This window comes from Trachymyrmex cornetzi, unplaced genomic scaffold, assembly GCF_001594075.2.
Source record: "Trachymyrmex cornetzi isolate Tcor2-1 unplaced genomic scaffold, Tcor1.1 scaffold138, whole genome shotgun sequence".
Lineage (NCBI taxonomy): Eukaryota > Metazoa > Arthropoda > Insecta > Hymenoptera > Formicidae > Trachymyrmex > Trachymyrmex cornetzi.
The window spans coordinates 1,056,208-1,071,548 of record NW_017295960.1 but is presented as its reverse complement, the minus strand read 5'-3'; the positions used below and the strand labels follow the sequence as shown (position 1 = coordinate 1,071,548).

Genomic DNA, 15,341 nt, shown 5'->3' with positions numbered 1-15,341 from the left:
CCCTCGTGGGTGGGGGAGGCACGCGTACACGCAGCCAATCGCGTTACGTCAGCGACGCGCGCGCGTGTGCGTGACGCGTTGCGGGATGCGCGCGCGCGCGCGCAGCAGTCACGTGTGCGTGTGTGTGTTTATGTGTGCGAGACCGTGACCGGGGGCGGGAGCGTCTCTTTGACCGAAACGGAGCATCGGCTCTCTCTCTCTCTCTCTCTCTCTCTCTCTCTCTCTCTCTCTCTCTCTCTGCCTTTCTCGGCTGCAGCTCTTGCACTCCCTGTTTGTTGAAACGAGACGATTGCATGTCGAAACGTAAACAGGGACGAAGGAGGGGGAAAAAGACCACAGAAGACGACCAAGTTCATAATTTAAAGTACGAAGGCTCGGTTCTACCGATGTAAGATTTTAACTTTAATTTCAGTTTGATTTATTGTTTACAGTTTTCTCTAATTATATTGGAATTAGAAAGAGAGAGAGAAAGAGATAAAGAGTAGATTGAAGCGAGATTAAAATTACTATTTGTCTTTTTTTAATTCTTAGAATTACGCTCATTTTTATCATTAAGATTAATCTTGATTTAACTTACATTTTATCTTTTTCTAGCTTTAGGAAATGAAAAAGGATAAAGAGTAAATTAAACCGAGATTAAAATTAATCTACGTTGCATTGTTAGAAGTGGACTTAGTATTAAAAAAAGACAAAGAGAATTGATCCGAGATTAGAATTAACAGAACCAATTAGTCGAAATCCATTTATGAATTAGCGCAGCCTATCTTCGGATTATTCATGGTAAATATAAAAATTTAATACGATTTTTCAAATTAACAAGCGTGTCTCGTTACAGAGATAATATAATTGAATGATACATCAGAGATCGAAGATACAACATAAGGATGTAGAAGAACGATTAAATAATTAACAAGCATATCTTTTAATACCTCCGTGATGCTATTTTAAAACACCTTTTTATAATAAAATCATTCTATAAGACGTATGTGTGCGTGTATGTCAGCGATTTAATTATGGCGCACGCGTCGGCTGAGTCGGTTCGGCTGTATTTATTTGGAGCGATCTTAACCTCGCAAAACTAGCCAGCGCAGGCTCCACTCAGCAGGATCGGCATGGAAATGAGGATGGTGTGACAGCTTGTCGTAAACAGGAGCTTGAAAATTTATTTAATCAAAATTGGTCAAAATGTCGAAACGAAACGGCGACTACGTGGTAACGGAGCACCGCGACTTACAGGTTAGTCAACAGAGTGTTGCGTCTTCTCCTGTAAAAAGTAACAACTCTTGCTGCACCGGAGATTTGAGGATTTATTTCGTGTTTTATTTAGGCTAACACCATGGCAGTGGACGCGACCGGCAACTACGTTTTGTTGGCCGGGTAAGTGGTTCTTAAAAATCAACGATTACCTATGGCAAATATTTAGTAATATTTATTAATTCATAGATAATCAGTAGCCACACACAAGTCTTTGTAGGAAGAGATTACCTGAAAAGCGCTGTTGAAACTCACGTGTTTTATGTGAAAAAATGTCAATTTAGTCTATTACTGTGCTTTAAATCTATGGCAAATATTTAGTAATTTTTATTAATTTATGAATGATTAATATTCAAGTTTTTGGTAGAATGAGATTATTTCAAAGATATTCTTGAAAGTCATGTGTTTAATGTGTGAATAATGTCATTTAGTCTATTATTGTGTTTTAAATACTCTATTATTATTGATACTAAATAAATACAAAAATTTTTTCTGTATCTTCTCTAGACGCAGATACTTAGCGGTAAAACATTTGGACGAGGACGTGAATACGGTGAAAAAGTTTCAGCGACAGAGTAAATATGAGGTTGGCTCTGCCGAATGGAACCCATGCGACTTAAATTGCCACTTGTGTGCGATTTCTGTAAGATTCTGTCTATCTTCTATATACAAATATATGCAAATGTATCGCCAAAATTCTATATTATTAGAAATATAGAACCATAGAAAGAATTCAGATAGCATGGAACTTGCTTTTTATTTAGTGATACAAACGTCATTCTATCTTTTTTGACATTCAATGAGTAACAAAAACAAAACGACACTTGTGTCGATTTGTATCATTAAACGGAAAGCACTCAATGTCAGTATAGTTGTAGTATCGTTGTACAGCCTTTTTTTATCATCTACAAAACCTGTGCAACGACATAAGTATTTTTCAGCAAAGACACAATGCAAATACTGGCTAATTTAATACTAGCCAATTTATTTCTAAAAGGCAGTATAATTAATTACTTATTTGGAGTACTAAAAGTACTGAACAACAGTGCTTTGAAAATAAATAATTACTGTTTTTTAGTATTGGCCATTATTAGATTTCTATAAGTGCATCAATAAGAAAATATTAAATTGGCCAATTAACAATATGGGCAATTAGGATCTTGTTGCTCCATACTATCTGGGAAAATATGTGTAATTTGTTATATCTTGTTTTGAAATCATTTTCTTTTAGAGCAACACGCGAATCGAAATATTAAACTTCAGTGGAGCAGGAGGTTACGAGTTGCAAACTACTCAGAGCCTGAAAGCCCACACGCGGGTAGTTAGCGATTTATGTTGGCATCCTAAGGAACCGGATATCATTGCTTCTTGCAGCATTGACACATTTATACATATCTGGGACATACGAGATCAGAGAAAACCATGCTTGTCTTTGTCTGCAGTTGGTAAGATGGAAGATATAGTAGAAGGAAAATATTTGATTCCTTTTGACTGGAAAAGTAACAGTTCTTATGTCTTTTCTAGCGGGATCGTCCCAAGTACGTTGGAATCCATTATCGTCGCATATCTTGGCCACAGCGCACGATGGAGATGTCAAGATATGGGACCAGCGGAAGGCAACGAGTCCTGTGCAGTATATAACAGCCCATTTGACAAAAGTATAACAACTTTATTGTATTTTTTATTGCTAGTTAGTGATTTTTGTAAAAAAAGTATTCAAATCAAAGTAAAATTTTAGATACATGGTTTAGATTGGTGTCCCTTTCAACAAAATCAATTGGCAACGTCGAGTCAAGACTGCACCGTTAAGATTTTTGATATTGTCAACCCGCGTAGAGCCGAAAGTATTTTAACGACAAATTCTCCTGTATGGAGAGCAAGATATACGGTAGGAATATAGATGTAGAATTTAGAAGTTTTTATATTGCAACTGTGCTCTATATGATGCATCATTAATAAATATTTTTGCAGCCCTTTGGAGAGGGTTTAGTGACGATAGTGGTGCCTCAATTACGACGTGGAGAAAATAGTCTTTTACTATGGAACACGTCAAACCTCAGTGCGCCGATATATACGTTTGTAGGACACACGGATGTTGTGCTTGAATTTCAATGGCGGCATTTAAAACTAGGTTGTTATATTGAGAAATTTTTGAAATATTATAGAAAGAGAAGAGAGTTATAGAAAGTACATCGTTATAATTCTATTCGTATCTACTTATAGAAAACAGCGAATTTGAACTCGTTACATGGTCCAAGGATCAATGTCTGAGGATATTTAAAATCAGTCCATTTATAAAGAAAGTAAGATGCCACTTATGTTTCTCACAATTTTGTAAAGTATATATAATACATTGCGAGCAATAGAAATGTTTCTTCAAAAGACCTACACGGTTTACGAGGGATCTTTGTCATGATACATCGTTAAATATCATAACATTTATTTATGTATTAAGACACGAAAATAACCGCGTAGCTCTTTTAAAGAGAATACGTAGAAGCCTCAGAAGTATTAAGAAATATTTCTTATTTTCAGTTATGCAGCAATGGTATAGATGATGGCCTATCAGTCTACAGTCAGTATTCCGAAGAGAATAATTTAAGTACGTAGAACACATTGTAATATTTGTGTGATAAAATTTTTTTGTATATACGGAATATCCTTGTAGGAACTCTGCAATCCGTCCAAGAACTGCAGCTGAACACTTCTCAGAGCGAGCCTGAGATAAATTACATTACGACCAAAGTGGAGGAGCCTGTGCCGCAATCTGAGACAATCAACCTTCCAGACAATTCCAAAAAAGTCTCGTCTCCTACTCAGCCAAAGAGTTTGCAGCAGGAATTTTCTTTGATTAATATGAATATACCAAATGTAGAGGTAATACTGTTTTAGATACATGAAATACCAGATGATTTGAAATAACTAACATTTGCGTTTCGTTTTAGGTAAACGCGATGGACGTAGTGGAGAGGAGCTGTACGATAACCGCGTGTACAAAGAACTACAATGTGATATTAAAAGTAAATTTCCCCGTTAATTATCCATGTAGCGCGCAACCGACATTCCAGTTTTGCCCCGGGACAACGATCGACAACGCGACAATGACCAAACTGCTGAAAGTTCTCGTGCAAACTGCTCAGCATCGCGTAAAAAAGAACAGATCGTGCTTGGAACCATGTCTCCGGCAACTAAATATAACCTTGGAGCAAGTAAGCGAGTCTTCTCTTCAAATTAACCCTTAACACACTATAGGAATAACTTCAAAATGACATACCCAACCCATTCGATTGCTTATAATTTTTATAAAAATGAACATTGTAAGAAATTGTTTTTAATTAAAACGCCAAGCATTAAGAAACATAATGATATACCAAACAAATGTATATATCTTTATTAATAAAAAAGGTTATAAGCAATGGAAAAAGAAAACTAGGTATGCCATATCGAAAAAGTATAAATATCAGCATACAAATAAAAATTTTAATTTGTGTCGTGTTCAACAGATGTGTAAGAAAGATGAGGACGAGAGCGGACACTTATATCACATGCAGGATAACAGTAATTTCTTGAGTTCCCCCAATATCTGCGCGAACTATCAGGACTCCTATATACCATATCCTAGAACGTCCGGTGCTAAATTTTCTTGTGTGGGTGCGTATACGCTCTTCTTTCAAATTTGCATTTTTCTAATCGTTTTCTGAACAGGTATTCTCGTTTGTTTCGGCCGTCCTTCCTACGCGAGAAGATCAATGATGAAACCGGGAGACGCGACGCCCAGAGCACTGTCCGCTTTGGACAATAGCATCGGTAACGGCGAACCTTTCATACACATGTACCGAAATTCCTATGTACCAACTAATGATAACATGTCTATTGGCTCGTACTACTTTCAAGATCGTGTAAGAAATATTTAAATCGATATAAATAAGAATAGTAATGTACGTATGTCGTATATACGTTATCTATGTAACTGCAATTCTATCAGCAGAAGGATCTTCGACGTGGATTGCATGGGGCGGGTAGGATGCATGATCGATCGTACTTCAAGAATTGTCATCCGATGGTTATTATATACGATGTTTCGTCATTATTCTTTGTCAATAAAGAGCTTGCCGAAAAATATACGTGAGTATGACAATTATATACGTTCTTCTTTTTAAGGCTCTTATTTGGATTTCCAACCCACTACGAAGACCGGAGACCGGAGGCCTTGCTTGTTTAAAACTTACAATTATTATAATATTATTTCAATTCAAAGTAAATATTCAAATAAGTCCCTTTCGTATAATTCGCAACGGCCTTAAGCCTTCTAACTTAATCACAGATCAACTTAATAACACAAAGTCAGCGGAAAACCGCGTATGTGAGACGCGGATGGAATCGAATCTGGACCTGCAGATTATGAATCCGCGGATCAAGTGAGGAACCATCCGACGCCTCAATTATATACGTTGTGCAAATATTGTGACATTCTCTATTAATAAAAATATTTTATTTCTTTTTAGAATTAACACCGCTGATATTTCATCCATGTATCAACACAATGCAAACGTGGCTGCTACGTTGGAAAGGTCCGACTTAACTCAGACTTGGTGTTTAGCTGGTTTAATCATTTCACCGCCACCATCCAACACTGAGCAAAATTCTTACCAATCGAGTCATTCTCCTGATATCAATGCTCCATGGCCTTTACACCCCTGGGGCCAAAACTTAATTCATTTCTTGTAAGCATTATTTTTCATTTTGTTATTATGTATTATAACAATTACAATTATATTTGAAAAAAGAAAATATTGGATCCAAATGATATTAAATCTAAAATAATGGAATAATTTTTAATTAATTTAACATTTTCTGTTCAAAATGAAGATTTAAAATTAATATAAAAATGATAAAATTAACATTAATTTTTTTTAATCTGTAGACCTTAAAAAGATCAAGGATCATATTTGAAAACAAAATTTAACTTAAATCTTTCCATAGCTTGTCGATTATTTTAATTATCATCAATCGATTGTGTTATTTTTATTTTATATGTATTTTATAATTTCTGTTTTATTTAGAATACAACATTATGCTAAGCAGTCTGATGTTCAGATGGCCGGCATGCTGAGCTGCGCACTTAGCTATCGATCTGAAAACACGGATGCTTTGCAAACTAAACTGACCAGTAAATCCGTGAACGTCAGTGTAAGTATACAGTTTGTATGAAAGAGCAAGAGGCGCAGGTTGTATATCACTTGAAAATTTCTCTTCATGACACGACTACTTTGTCCCGCAAAGTAGAAATTATATGTACATTACACCAATCACATTTTCGCTTTCTACTCTGCATACGCGTTTCTTAATATTTGTTAAGAATAGAAACTTTTATGCACAGCACAGTGTCTCTTTCTGCCGATGCATGAGGGAATTTATATCGATTTTTTTTAAGTGATGTGTAATTTGTTTGACGCGAATATGGCAGCGGTACAGTATGCATATTTAATCATAAATAATATTAATAAATACATTGCATCTCAACTGATTAAGTACAGATATTATTCACAATTTTAAGAGAATTTTTTGACCACGTATGATGATTAAAAATTTAATTTTTGTGCATCATTTTACAATAGATGTACACAGGGCTTTCCAGCAACGGAACATTGTCATACAATGTCGATTTGTAGCTGATTTGAATGTTGCTTAACTTTTTTATTTCACTACTAGAGTGAAATAAAAAAAAAAGTCTCGTACATTTATGTCCGAACATATCCGAATATAATCTTAAAAGCTCTTATCGAAGAATTCTAAAAAAATAAATAGTAATGAAATGTAAAAATTTGGTATTTGTAAAATAATATAAAGCGACGACACAGACAAATACAGTATTTTAGCTGTATCGATTTGTCATAGTTGGAAATTTAAGTACAGAACTATAACTGTGTTATACAATGTTGTGTAACACAGTGTATGATTGCCTGCATACGTTGCTAAAAAGCAACAATATACTGTACTGGCGTACATAATCTTTTCTAATTATATGTATTTATCACCGCTAACGATACAATGTTACGTTTGTTATAGAGGCTTTCCGTAGGAAAATGGTGGTTAAAGGTAAGATTTCTGAGTTTTGTTAAAAAAGTTTTAACGGTTTTAATAGTTAAAACAGTAAAAGCGTTTGGAATATTGGATTTGGTTTTTAGGATTCTCTGTTTTGTACAATTGATACCTTATGTTTGTCTCTCGGCATCGGACCGAAAGTGTTATCACCGAAAGTGGATTTGTTTATTATAATTAGAATCTAGGCACAAAGTTTACGTTACATATTTGTACGGACGCGATTGATAAAGAAAAGGAAAAAGAAAAAAATAACGTGTATAGTAGCGCGTTATTTCTGTGAAAGTAGCAAATTGAAGTTAAACGACATGTGCTGTTTGCATAATGAAGTTACGCATATACCTCATACAAACTAATTATCATATAGATACTAATATTAATTATTGTGTGTGTGCTGTATATCGTGTGCGTGTGTATTGTGTATATCTCATAGTATATAGCTGATATACGTATTTCAATTGTAAATCTGTTCTATTTAATATATTTCCCTGCAGCCTGGCGGTTCGCCTTATCACACCATACATCTAGCAGATACCACATTAGAAGGATGGAATTTTCAGAATCTGAAGCAACATCGATCGAATTCGTGGTCAGAGTCTTTAGATGATTTAAAAGTCATCCAAGACTTTGGGGACTCTGCGAAAAACATTAAGTATGTTCTAGGAGTAAAGATAATATTAATATGAATTTGAAAAATATCATAGATATTTTAAATATCTTCTTTATAAATATTTATCATTAATATCATTCGAAATTTCTATGCTTGGGCGAGTATATTTTGTACTGCAATATAAATGCTGAATCAAAACGTTAAAGAGAAGCATTTGAGAGCCAACACAGGTTGTAAGTGTTTTATTATATACTTTATTACAAGAGTATTATAATATACTTTATTATAATTACACACTTACAACCTGTATTGGCTCTCAAAGGCTTCTCTTTAACGTTTTGATTTACTCATTCGAGCATTGATTTGAATTAAATATTTGATAAATGCTGAATATTTTATGCAGATTGTTTGATGAGAAATATACGGCCTTATATGATGGTTACAAGAAGGCGTATGCCGAGGCGTTGCACAGGTGGGAGCTGTTGGATGCTCGGGCACATGTGTTGAAACATCTGAGCGCGTCCTCGAACAATGTGCAGAAGGATGTCGAGTTGCAGAATGAGTGTCGAATCTGCGGCAAGATTAGTCCAGGTCCACAGTGTGCTAATTGCAAAGGGTTGAGCTTCCAATGTATCGTTTGCCATGTTACAGTCAGAGGTTCGTAGTCTTTTGCACAAGTCAAGAGTTGAACTCAGGAAGTATTTTAATCTCAAATAAAGTTAAAGGTTTTGTTTTCGTTGAAAAATCTAGGTGCGAGTAACTCCTGCATGTTTTGCGGCCACGGTGGACACATCGAGCATTTAGCTGCGTGGTTTGCTAAAGAAGTAGTATGTCCTACGGGCTGCGGCTGTCATTGCTTGCAGGAAAATTCAGTACTATTTAAAGTATAGATAATTCTTAAAATTTAGATAATATAGACGAAACTGTACATAATTATGATCTGTGATAGTTATTGTTATGAGAAAAGAATAAAATGCATTTTATTCTACGTATTATTGATAATTTTGTCTAAAAAAAAATTGATTGACTAAAGATGAATAAAAATCAAAGATGAAAAGATTTTACGTTATTAAGACATAAATTAGACTCTATTAGATTTACTCAAATTATTGTTGGAGGTTGTCGGTATAGAAAAAGAAAAAAAAACACTTAATGTTTCAAATGCTTTATAAAACCAATTTCATAATTGCAGTAACAATTTAACTGTGATGTTTTTTTACAAATTTTTATCGAACGGCAGCTAATATCGATAATGATCGGGTTTATAAGGACCTTCTGCAGGTGTATCCAAATATTTAGCTTGTTCTGGCGTGAGAGTTGTTAATTTCACACCCAAGTGATTGAGATGTAACGCCGCAACCTCCTCGTCCAGCTTCTTCGGTAACATATGTACACCAATCGAATACTTGTCTGATTTTGTCCAGAGTTCGATTTGTGCAAGCACTTGGTTTGTGAACGAGTTGCTCATGACGAAACTCGGGTGACCCATCGCGCAACCCAAGTTCACCAAACGACCCTCCGCGAGAAGGATAATATACCTGAAATATGATTAAGTGAAATTTAACTTATCGAAAGATCCATCCAATCACAACAGTAGTGTACGAAACACACCTGCCATTCTTCAATAAGTATCTGTCCACTTGGGGCTTGATGTTGGTTTTCTCAGCGTTCTTTTCTAGCCACGCAACATCAATCTCACAATCAAAGTGTCCTATGTTGCAGACGATAGCGTCGTTTGGCATGTTCATGAAGTGACGATCCACAATGATGTCCTTGCATCCTGTAGTGGTGACGTATATTTGGCCCTTCGTGCTCGCCTCATCCATCGTTGTTACCTGCGGATTACAGATATTTATTAACTGCTCTAAGATCTGACGATGCGCGATAACACTTATTAATTCTAATTTGCAATATAGTGAGATACGTGCAATCAATAATCGAGACGATAATTTGACAATTTTACAATCGATCGGGTTTCCTTTTTAACGTACCTCGTATCCTGCCATAGCCGCTTGAAGTGCGTTGATGGGATCGATCTCTGTGACGATAACACGACCCCCAAGAGCTCTAAGACTTTGCGCAGATCCCTTACCTACGTCTCCATATCCGGCTACCACGCACACTTTTCCGGCAATCATTATATCAGTCGCTCTCTTAATACCATCTATCAATGATTCCCTGCATCCGTACAAATTGTCGAATTTACTCTACAAAAATATAAGGCCAAGTTAGCTTCGTTATTACTACTTAGATACTAATAGATTTTTGTGAATTTAATCCTTTTAATTTCCTATTTTAATTCTTTATTTTTATTTTGAAAAACATTGCAAAGTATAACTTTGTAAAACATAAATGTTTATTTTTAAATGAGCAATGTCATGCATTACGTCATGATTTCTACAAGTGTATTAACGCATTTATAAATTACTTATCATCCGTTTATCAGTTTCGTCATTGTCGTTATCTTTTCATAATTTCATATTTATCCTAATTCGTGCAAACAGTGACTATTAAATTCTAATCAAATAATCATTAATGATATTTTCTTTTAATTTATTGATACTTTTTAAGCGTCAATTCCATACTGACAGCTTATCTATATCTTCATAAACTTGTTAGCACATGATTTTGCTTTCGTGAGAGTATACAAACCTTGGTGACGGAATCGTTGACATTAATCGCCGGCACTTTGAGTGTACCTTCCTTCACCATGCGATAAAGATTGTGTACACCAGTGGTGGTCTCCTCAGACAGGCCGCGACATTCTTTGAGATATTGCGGATACTTTGTATGCACGAGATTGGTCAAATCGCCACCATCATCGAGGATTAAGTTGAACGGTTTACCATCTCGGAACACGAGGGTTTGCTCAATGCACCAGATATACTCTTCCTCGGTTTCTCCCTTCCATGCATATACCGGCACTCCAGTCTTCGCTATCGCCGCTGCTGCGTGGTCTTGCGTGCTAAATATGTTACAGGACGACCATTGTACCTGCAATATAAAAATGAATTAATATTCGATTTAGATATTAAATTTCTAAATAAAATTGGGCATTTTATACCCGCGCGCGCGCGCGCGCGAACCTATTTTTAAGATTGATAAAATTCTTTCCATTTTAATGTGACATACATATGTATATACACATTAAATTCGTGAAAGTTTAACAAAAAAATCGCTGTTTTTTTTATAGCCGAAATAATTTACATGAATATAATTTCTAAAATAAATAATTTTTACAATTAGAACTAGATATTAATTCAGAAAAAAAAAATACTTTTAATATACAAAATTAATTTACAAGATATACATCTAGATCCTTATTCTGTAAAGATGTTTAAGTTCAATGAGAAATTCTTTGAAATGGAAAGAAGAGGTTTTTTCTCATAATATTTATTCACGAATATTACAATGAGAGTTTACTATGATTAGAATAGCACGTATGTCAAGAAAAGAATGTTTTCGACTGAATGTGATATATTCAGATTTACAGGAAAGATTGAAAGATCAAGGATAACATTTACGTGTACATTATAGACTATATATATTTATCTTCACATGTTTCTTGCCATTAAGTTAAATAGCGTTTTTGTTATTTACTTACAACTAAGACCAGTATTCATAGTCTGTTCGTATTTTAAGACTACCTTAAATAATATCTTAAGATGCTAATATGGTTTTGTAATTGGTTTAGAATTTAATTGATTAAACAAATAGACTAATCACAATCAAAATTGCGATTTCACGTTTTAGAACAAACACGTGTTTCGACGGTCTTACGATTATAACTAAAATTTTTTTACATGTAATGACTTTAAAGTCGTGATCAGACTAGAGAGTGAGATTGAGAATAGATTGAAATTTAACCAATCAATGCAAAGTTTACTAAATTTCAGATTGGTTTTCTTTCTTCTGATTAATTAGATTCCAATTCAATCTCAATCTTAATCTTTAGTCTGATCACAGCTTAAGAATTGTTAATGCTTACTTCTGCGCCAAGTTCCACCAGGGTCTCAATTAGCACCGCAGTTTGCACGGTCATGTGAAGACAACCGGTGATCCGAGCACCCTTCAACACCTTGGATGGACCATATTTCTTTCTAATCGACATAAGTCCCGGCATTTCATTCTCCGCCAGGGTAATCTCTTTACGACCCCATTCCGCCAGGGAGAGATCGGCTGTCGAGGAATTTATTCCAGTTAAATCCAATTAAGAAAAATTATGATCGTCTAAACTAAGAAGTTTCTAATTATATATGTAAATATATATAATTTATGAATTTGATTTTATATATATAAATTATATGTAATATCAAATATAATAAAGTATATATATATATATATGTATATATTATATATATCTCAGTGCTCGCCAAAAGTCCCGGACCACCTGAATAATTTCTGAATGATTCGAGATATACGATTGGAATTTACAGGGATACAACGGGATTGTAAAATCTATCATTGAACCTCAAAAACACTCACTTTAACATTCCCGGGGGGAGGGGGGAGAAGGGGGCTTGAAAATCTTAAATAGCATGTGGGCATAAATCGAATGAAGGCTCGTTTGAAATGGCTTTTCGAGACGAGAATAACGCAAACTGACTGAGGACTGTATATTAATTATATGCATACAATATTACATACATTGACATCTTATAAAATGGTGTACATATATACATATACACCATTTTATAAGATTTCAATATATATTTATATGTATATATTATATATGTATATATAATAACAAATATTTCATGTATTAATAATTTAATATTATATATAAAAATATACTAATAATACATATCCTGTGTTAAATATAAGCTTATATATTTTTTCCAGTTACTTGATTATCAAAAAGTAAAGGTAAGAATTATTAGGTGTTAAACTTAATTCCTGCCGTTTTTCGTCTCAAAAATTGATTTGTTTCGAAGGAAAATATCTTAATCGAAGTATTATTAATAAAGTATTATTAATTAGTAATAAAGTAGAAAATGGAGGAAATTACTTTGATTAAGGTATTCATTCATCTTCCCTTCGAAACAAATAAATTTTGGAGACGAAAAACGGCAGGAATTAAGTTTAACACCTAATATTAAAAAGAAAAATACATTGTTACGAAATACGTATTTGTAATATTTAATTATGTATTGTAAAATGTGCAGAGCAGATATTACTACCCAACGTTGTTAACATTTTTATGATGATGTACAGCACAAAAATAACTATTTCATAATGTTGTAAACAACTAAGTTGTTTGTACTACTAACGTTCTGAAAATATTTTTATACTTCATTACGTCACTGTCATTAAAATTTTAAAACAAAAAAAAATAATAATGGACTCTCAATATTCAAACAATAAGAAATTAACAAAGGGCAAATGAGAGTAAATAATAATAACTGCGCGGCTAACGGTGCGCCATAACAAGTTTTAATAATATTAAAGACAAAAATATATACTTCTTAACATAGTTCCGGTAATTAAAATGTTAACGAGAAACGTCGGTTATAATTCCGATTAGTAAACCGAAGATTATCCGAAGGCTAAAAGTTTAAAGTTTTAATATTTTTAACAAGCATATGTAATTCATAACATTATCATCATCCTCGACACGTTGCGTAACTAATAATTTAATATCGAACGCGATATTAAAATAATTTCGCGCGCTCGCTCGTGCTATCGCAGATTGCGATCGGAGCTCGGAGCTCGGAGCGGCGAGTACTTCACGTTGCTCCATAACGGGTGCAAGCACGTGCACTCCGCGTTCGCTTTATTTCGAAATACGCCGTGATTCAATCATTCGTGATATTTGGCACTCACCGATTTTATACGGAGGCTTGCCGGACATGGTGTTTCAGTGTGTTGTGTTCGGATCGGTGCGTGGAAGGCGAATAAGAATGCGAAACTGCTAACTGCGAACGTTCGATCTGATAACCTATGAAACGATATGCCGGGTACCACCACCACGAGGCGCGAGAACGTTGCGCCGAAGCGGTCGAAGCCTCGAAGGCAGTCGAAGCTGACCGAAGGCGAGACGCGAGATCGTTTCGGATCACGTGATTCTTCGAGATTCGATTATCGCTGGCGCGACATCACGTGACTGCGCTCGAATACGTCACCGTCCAGTTCTTGTCGCGCGCGTCCTTTGTGAAAATGCGGGAATTTGTCGGGTCCGGAAATGAGGAGAAAATTGCCGTCGAGAGGTACATTTATGCATTTATTATTGTTGCTCGACGAACGACGTCGACATTAGTATTAGCGCTGGATATGATTCGCCATTCTTCGTTTCGTATTCGCGATTTCATCACGATTATGTTCGTAGCGATCACTTTGGACGAGATTTTCGGATCGAGCAGCCATGTTCGAATCGAAACGGGCAATTGAAAATAGTTGATTATTTTGATTTTATTCAGTCGTTACGTATTATAGAATAGATAAGTAATGATTATATGAGATATTTTGGAGCATCATTGATTATTTGTTTTATTCGATAATTTTTTGGAATAAATTATGATAAATAGACAGTCTAGAAAATCGCGAATGCGCGTAATCATGAAATCACAATTGCTCTGAACGATTGGCTATATGTGCAGAAAAAGCATCTCTGCAACTGTTGTAAAATTCTTTAATATGATTGCAAGTCTCGTCCTAAAACTCTTTACTGGATTTAAATCTATAAACCAATAAATCAAATCATGTATTAAAGAATTTTACAACAGTTGCAAAGCTGCTTTCTTTACTGAACGCAGTTGTTTTAATTAATATTTGTTATTAATTAACTAAATATAATTTAATGTAATTAGGTTTGGTATTATATTATATAATAATAATAATTGTATAATAATAATTATTATTATTAAACAATATTAAGAATCTTTATTTTAGACCGCATATGTGAAAAACACAATTAATACTAAAAATTTTAAATGCCTATTACGGTCGAAGCTGGATCTTCATTGCTTTAAATAATTCAATCTTGAATTACTAATATACACTATATATGTACATACTTGCATATATGTCATATTGTAGTCTAGTATATATGCAAGTATGTACATATATAGTGTATATTAGTAATTGTTTTTCCGGACTATAAACGCAATTAAAACTACTCGGAGTAGTTTTAATTGCGTTTATAGTCCGGAAAAACAATTTGACGGGCAGTTTAAAAAGACTACAATATATATAGGGTGTCTGGAAATTACCGCCAAATGTTTCGTGCGTGGATAGAACAGACTATACTGAGTCAAAAAGTCCTGTACCATTTTGCGTTGTCAGCAATAGTTAACGAAATATTAATTACTAAAAATTGCAAAATAATGGTCTTGAATAATTTTTTACTGAAATACTATCAACTTTACAGAAAAACTGC

At 34.5% G+C, this 15,341-nt stretch overlaps 2 protein-coding genes across 4 annotated transcripts; one reads left to right on the top strand and one right to left on the bottom strand.

The window, feature by feature from the left end:
• The first annotated feature begins 625 nt into the window (after positions 1-625).
• Wdr59 (WD repeat domain 59) lies at positions 626-8,944 on the top strand. 3 transcript variants are annotated; one of them, XM_018522930.1, is made up of 21 exons: positions 626-780; positions 836-1,236; positions 1,328-1,377; positions 1,762-1,897; positions 2,486-2,699; positions 2,779-2,912; positions 2,993-3,142; positions 3,226-3,385; positions 3,478-3,557; positions 3,790-3,856; positions 3,923-4,131; positions 4,200-4,463; positions 4,758-4,905; positions 4,960-5,153; positions 5,243-5,379; positions 5,760-5,978; positions 6,318-6,444; positions 7,324-7,353; positions 7,851-8,008; positions 8,370-8,623; positions 8,717-8,944. In XM_018522930.1, exons 2-21 carry the CDS (start codon positions 1,186-1,188, stop codon positions 8,854-8,856), a joined length of 2,922 nt encoding a protein of 973 aa, XP_018378432.1. In that variant the 5' UTR covers positions 626-780; positions 836-1,185; the 3' UTR covers positions 8,857-8,944. The 3 variants fall into 3 exon arrangements, with proteins under 3 accessions (XP_018378432.1, XP_018378431.1, XP_018378433.1); XM_018522929.1 differs by having other exon boundaries at positions 5,240-5,379; XM_018522931.1 differs by lacking the exon at positions 7,324-7,353 and having other exon boundaries at positions 5,240-5,379.
• Positions 8,945-9,139: 195 nt separating this feature from the next.
• On the bottom strand, positions 9,140-13,954 carry Ahcy (adenosylhomocysteinase). Its single transcript, XM_018522669.1, has 6 exons — positions 13,790-13,954; positions 11,955-12,145; positions 10,619-10,960; positions 9,958-10,173; positions 9,578-9,801; positions 9,140-9,504 (listed from the first exon to the last, which is right to left on the bottom strand). The coding sequence occupies exons 1-6, from the start codon at positions 13,815-13,817 to the stop codon at positions 9,207-9,209; spliced, it is 1,299 nt and encodes a 432-aa protein (XP_018378171.1). The 5' UTR covers positions 13,818-13,954; the 3' UTR covers positions 9,140-9,206.
• Between the last annotated feature and the right edge of the window lie 1,387 nt (positions 13,955-15,341).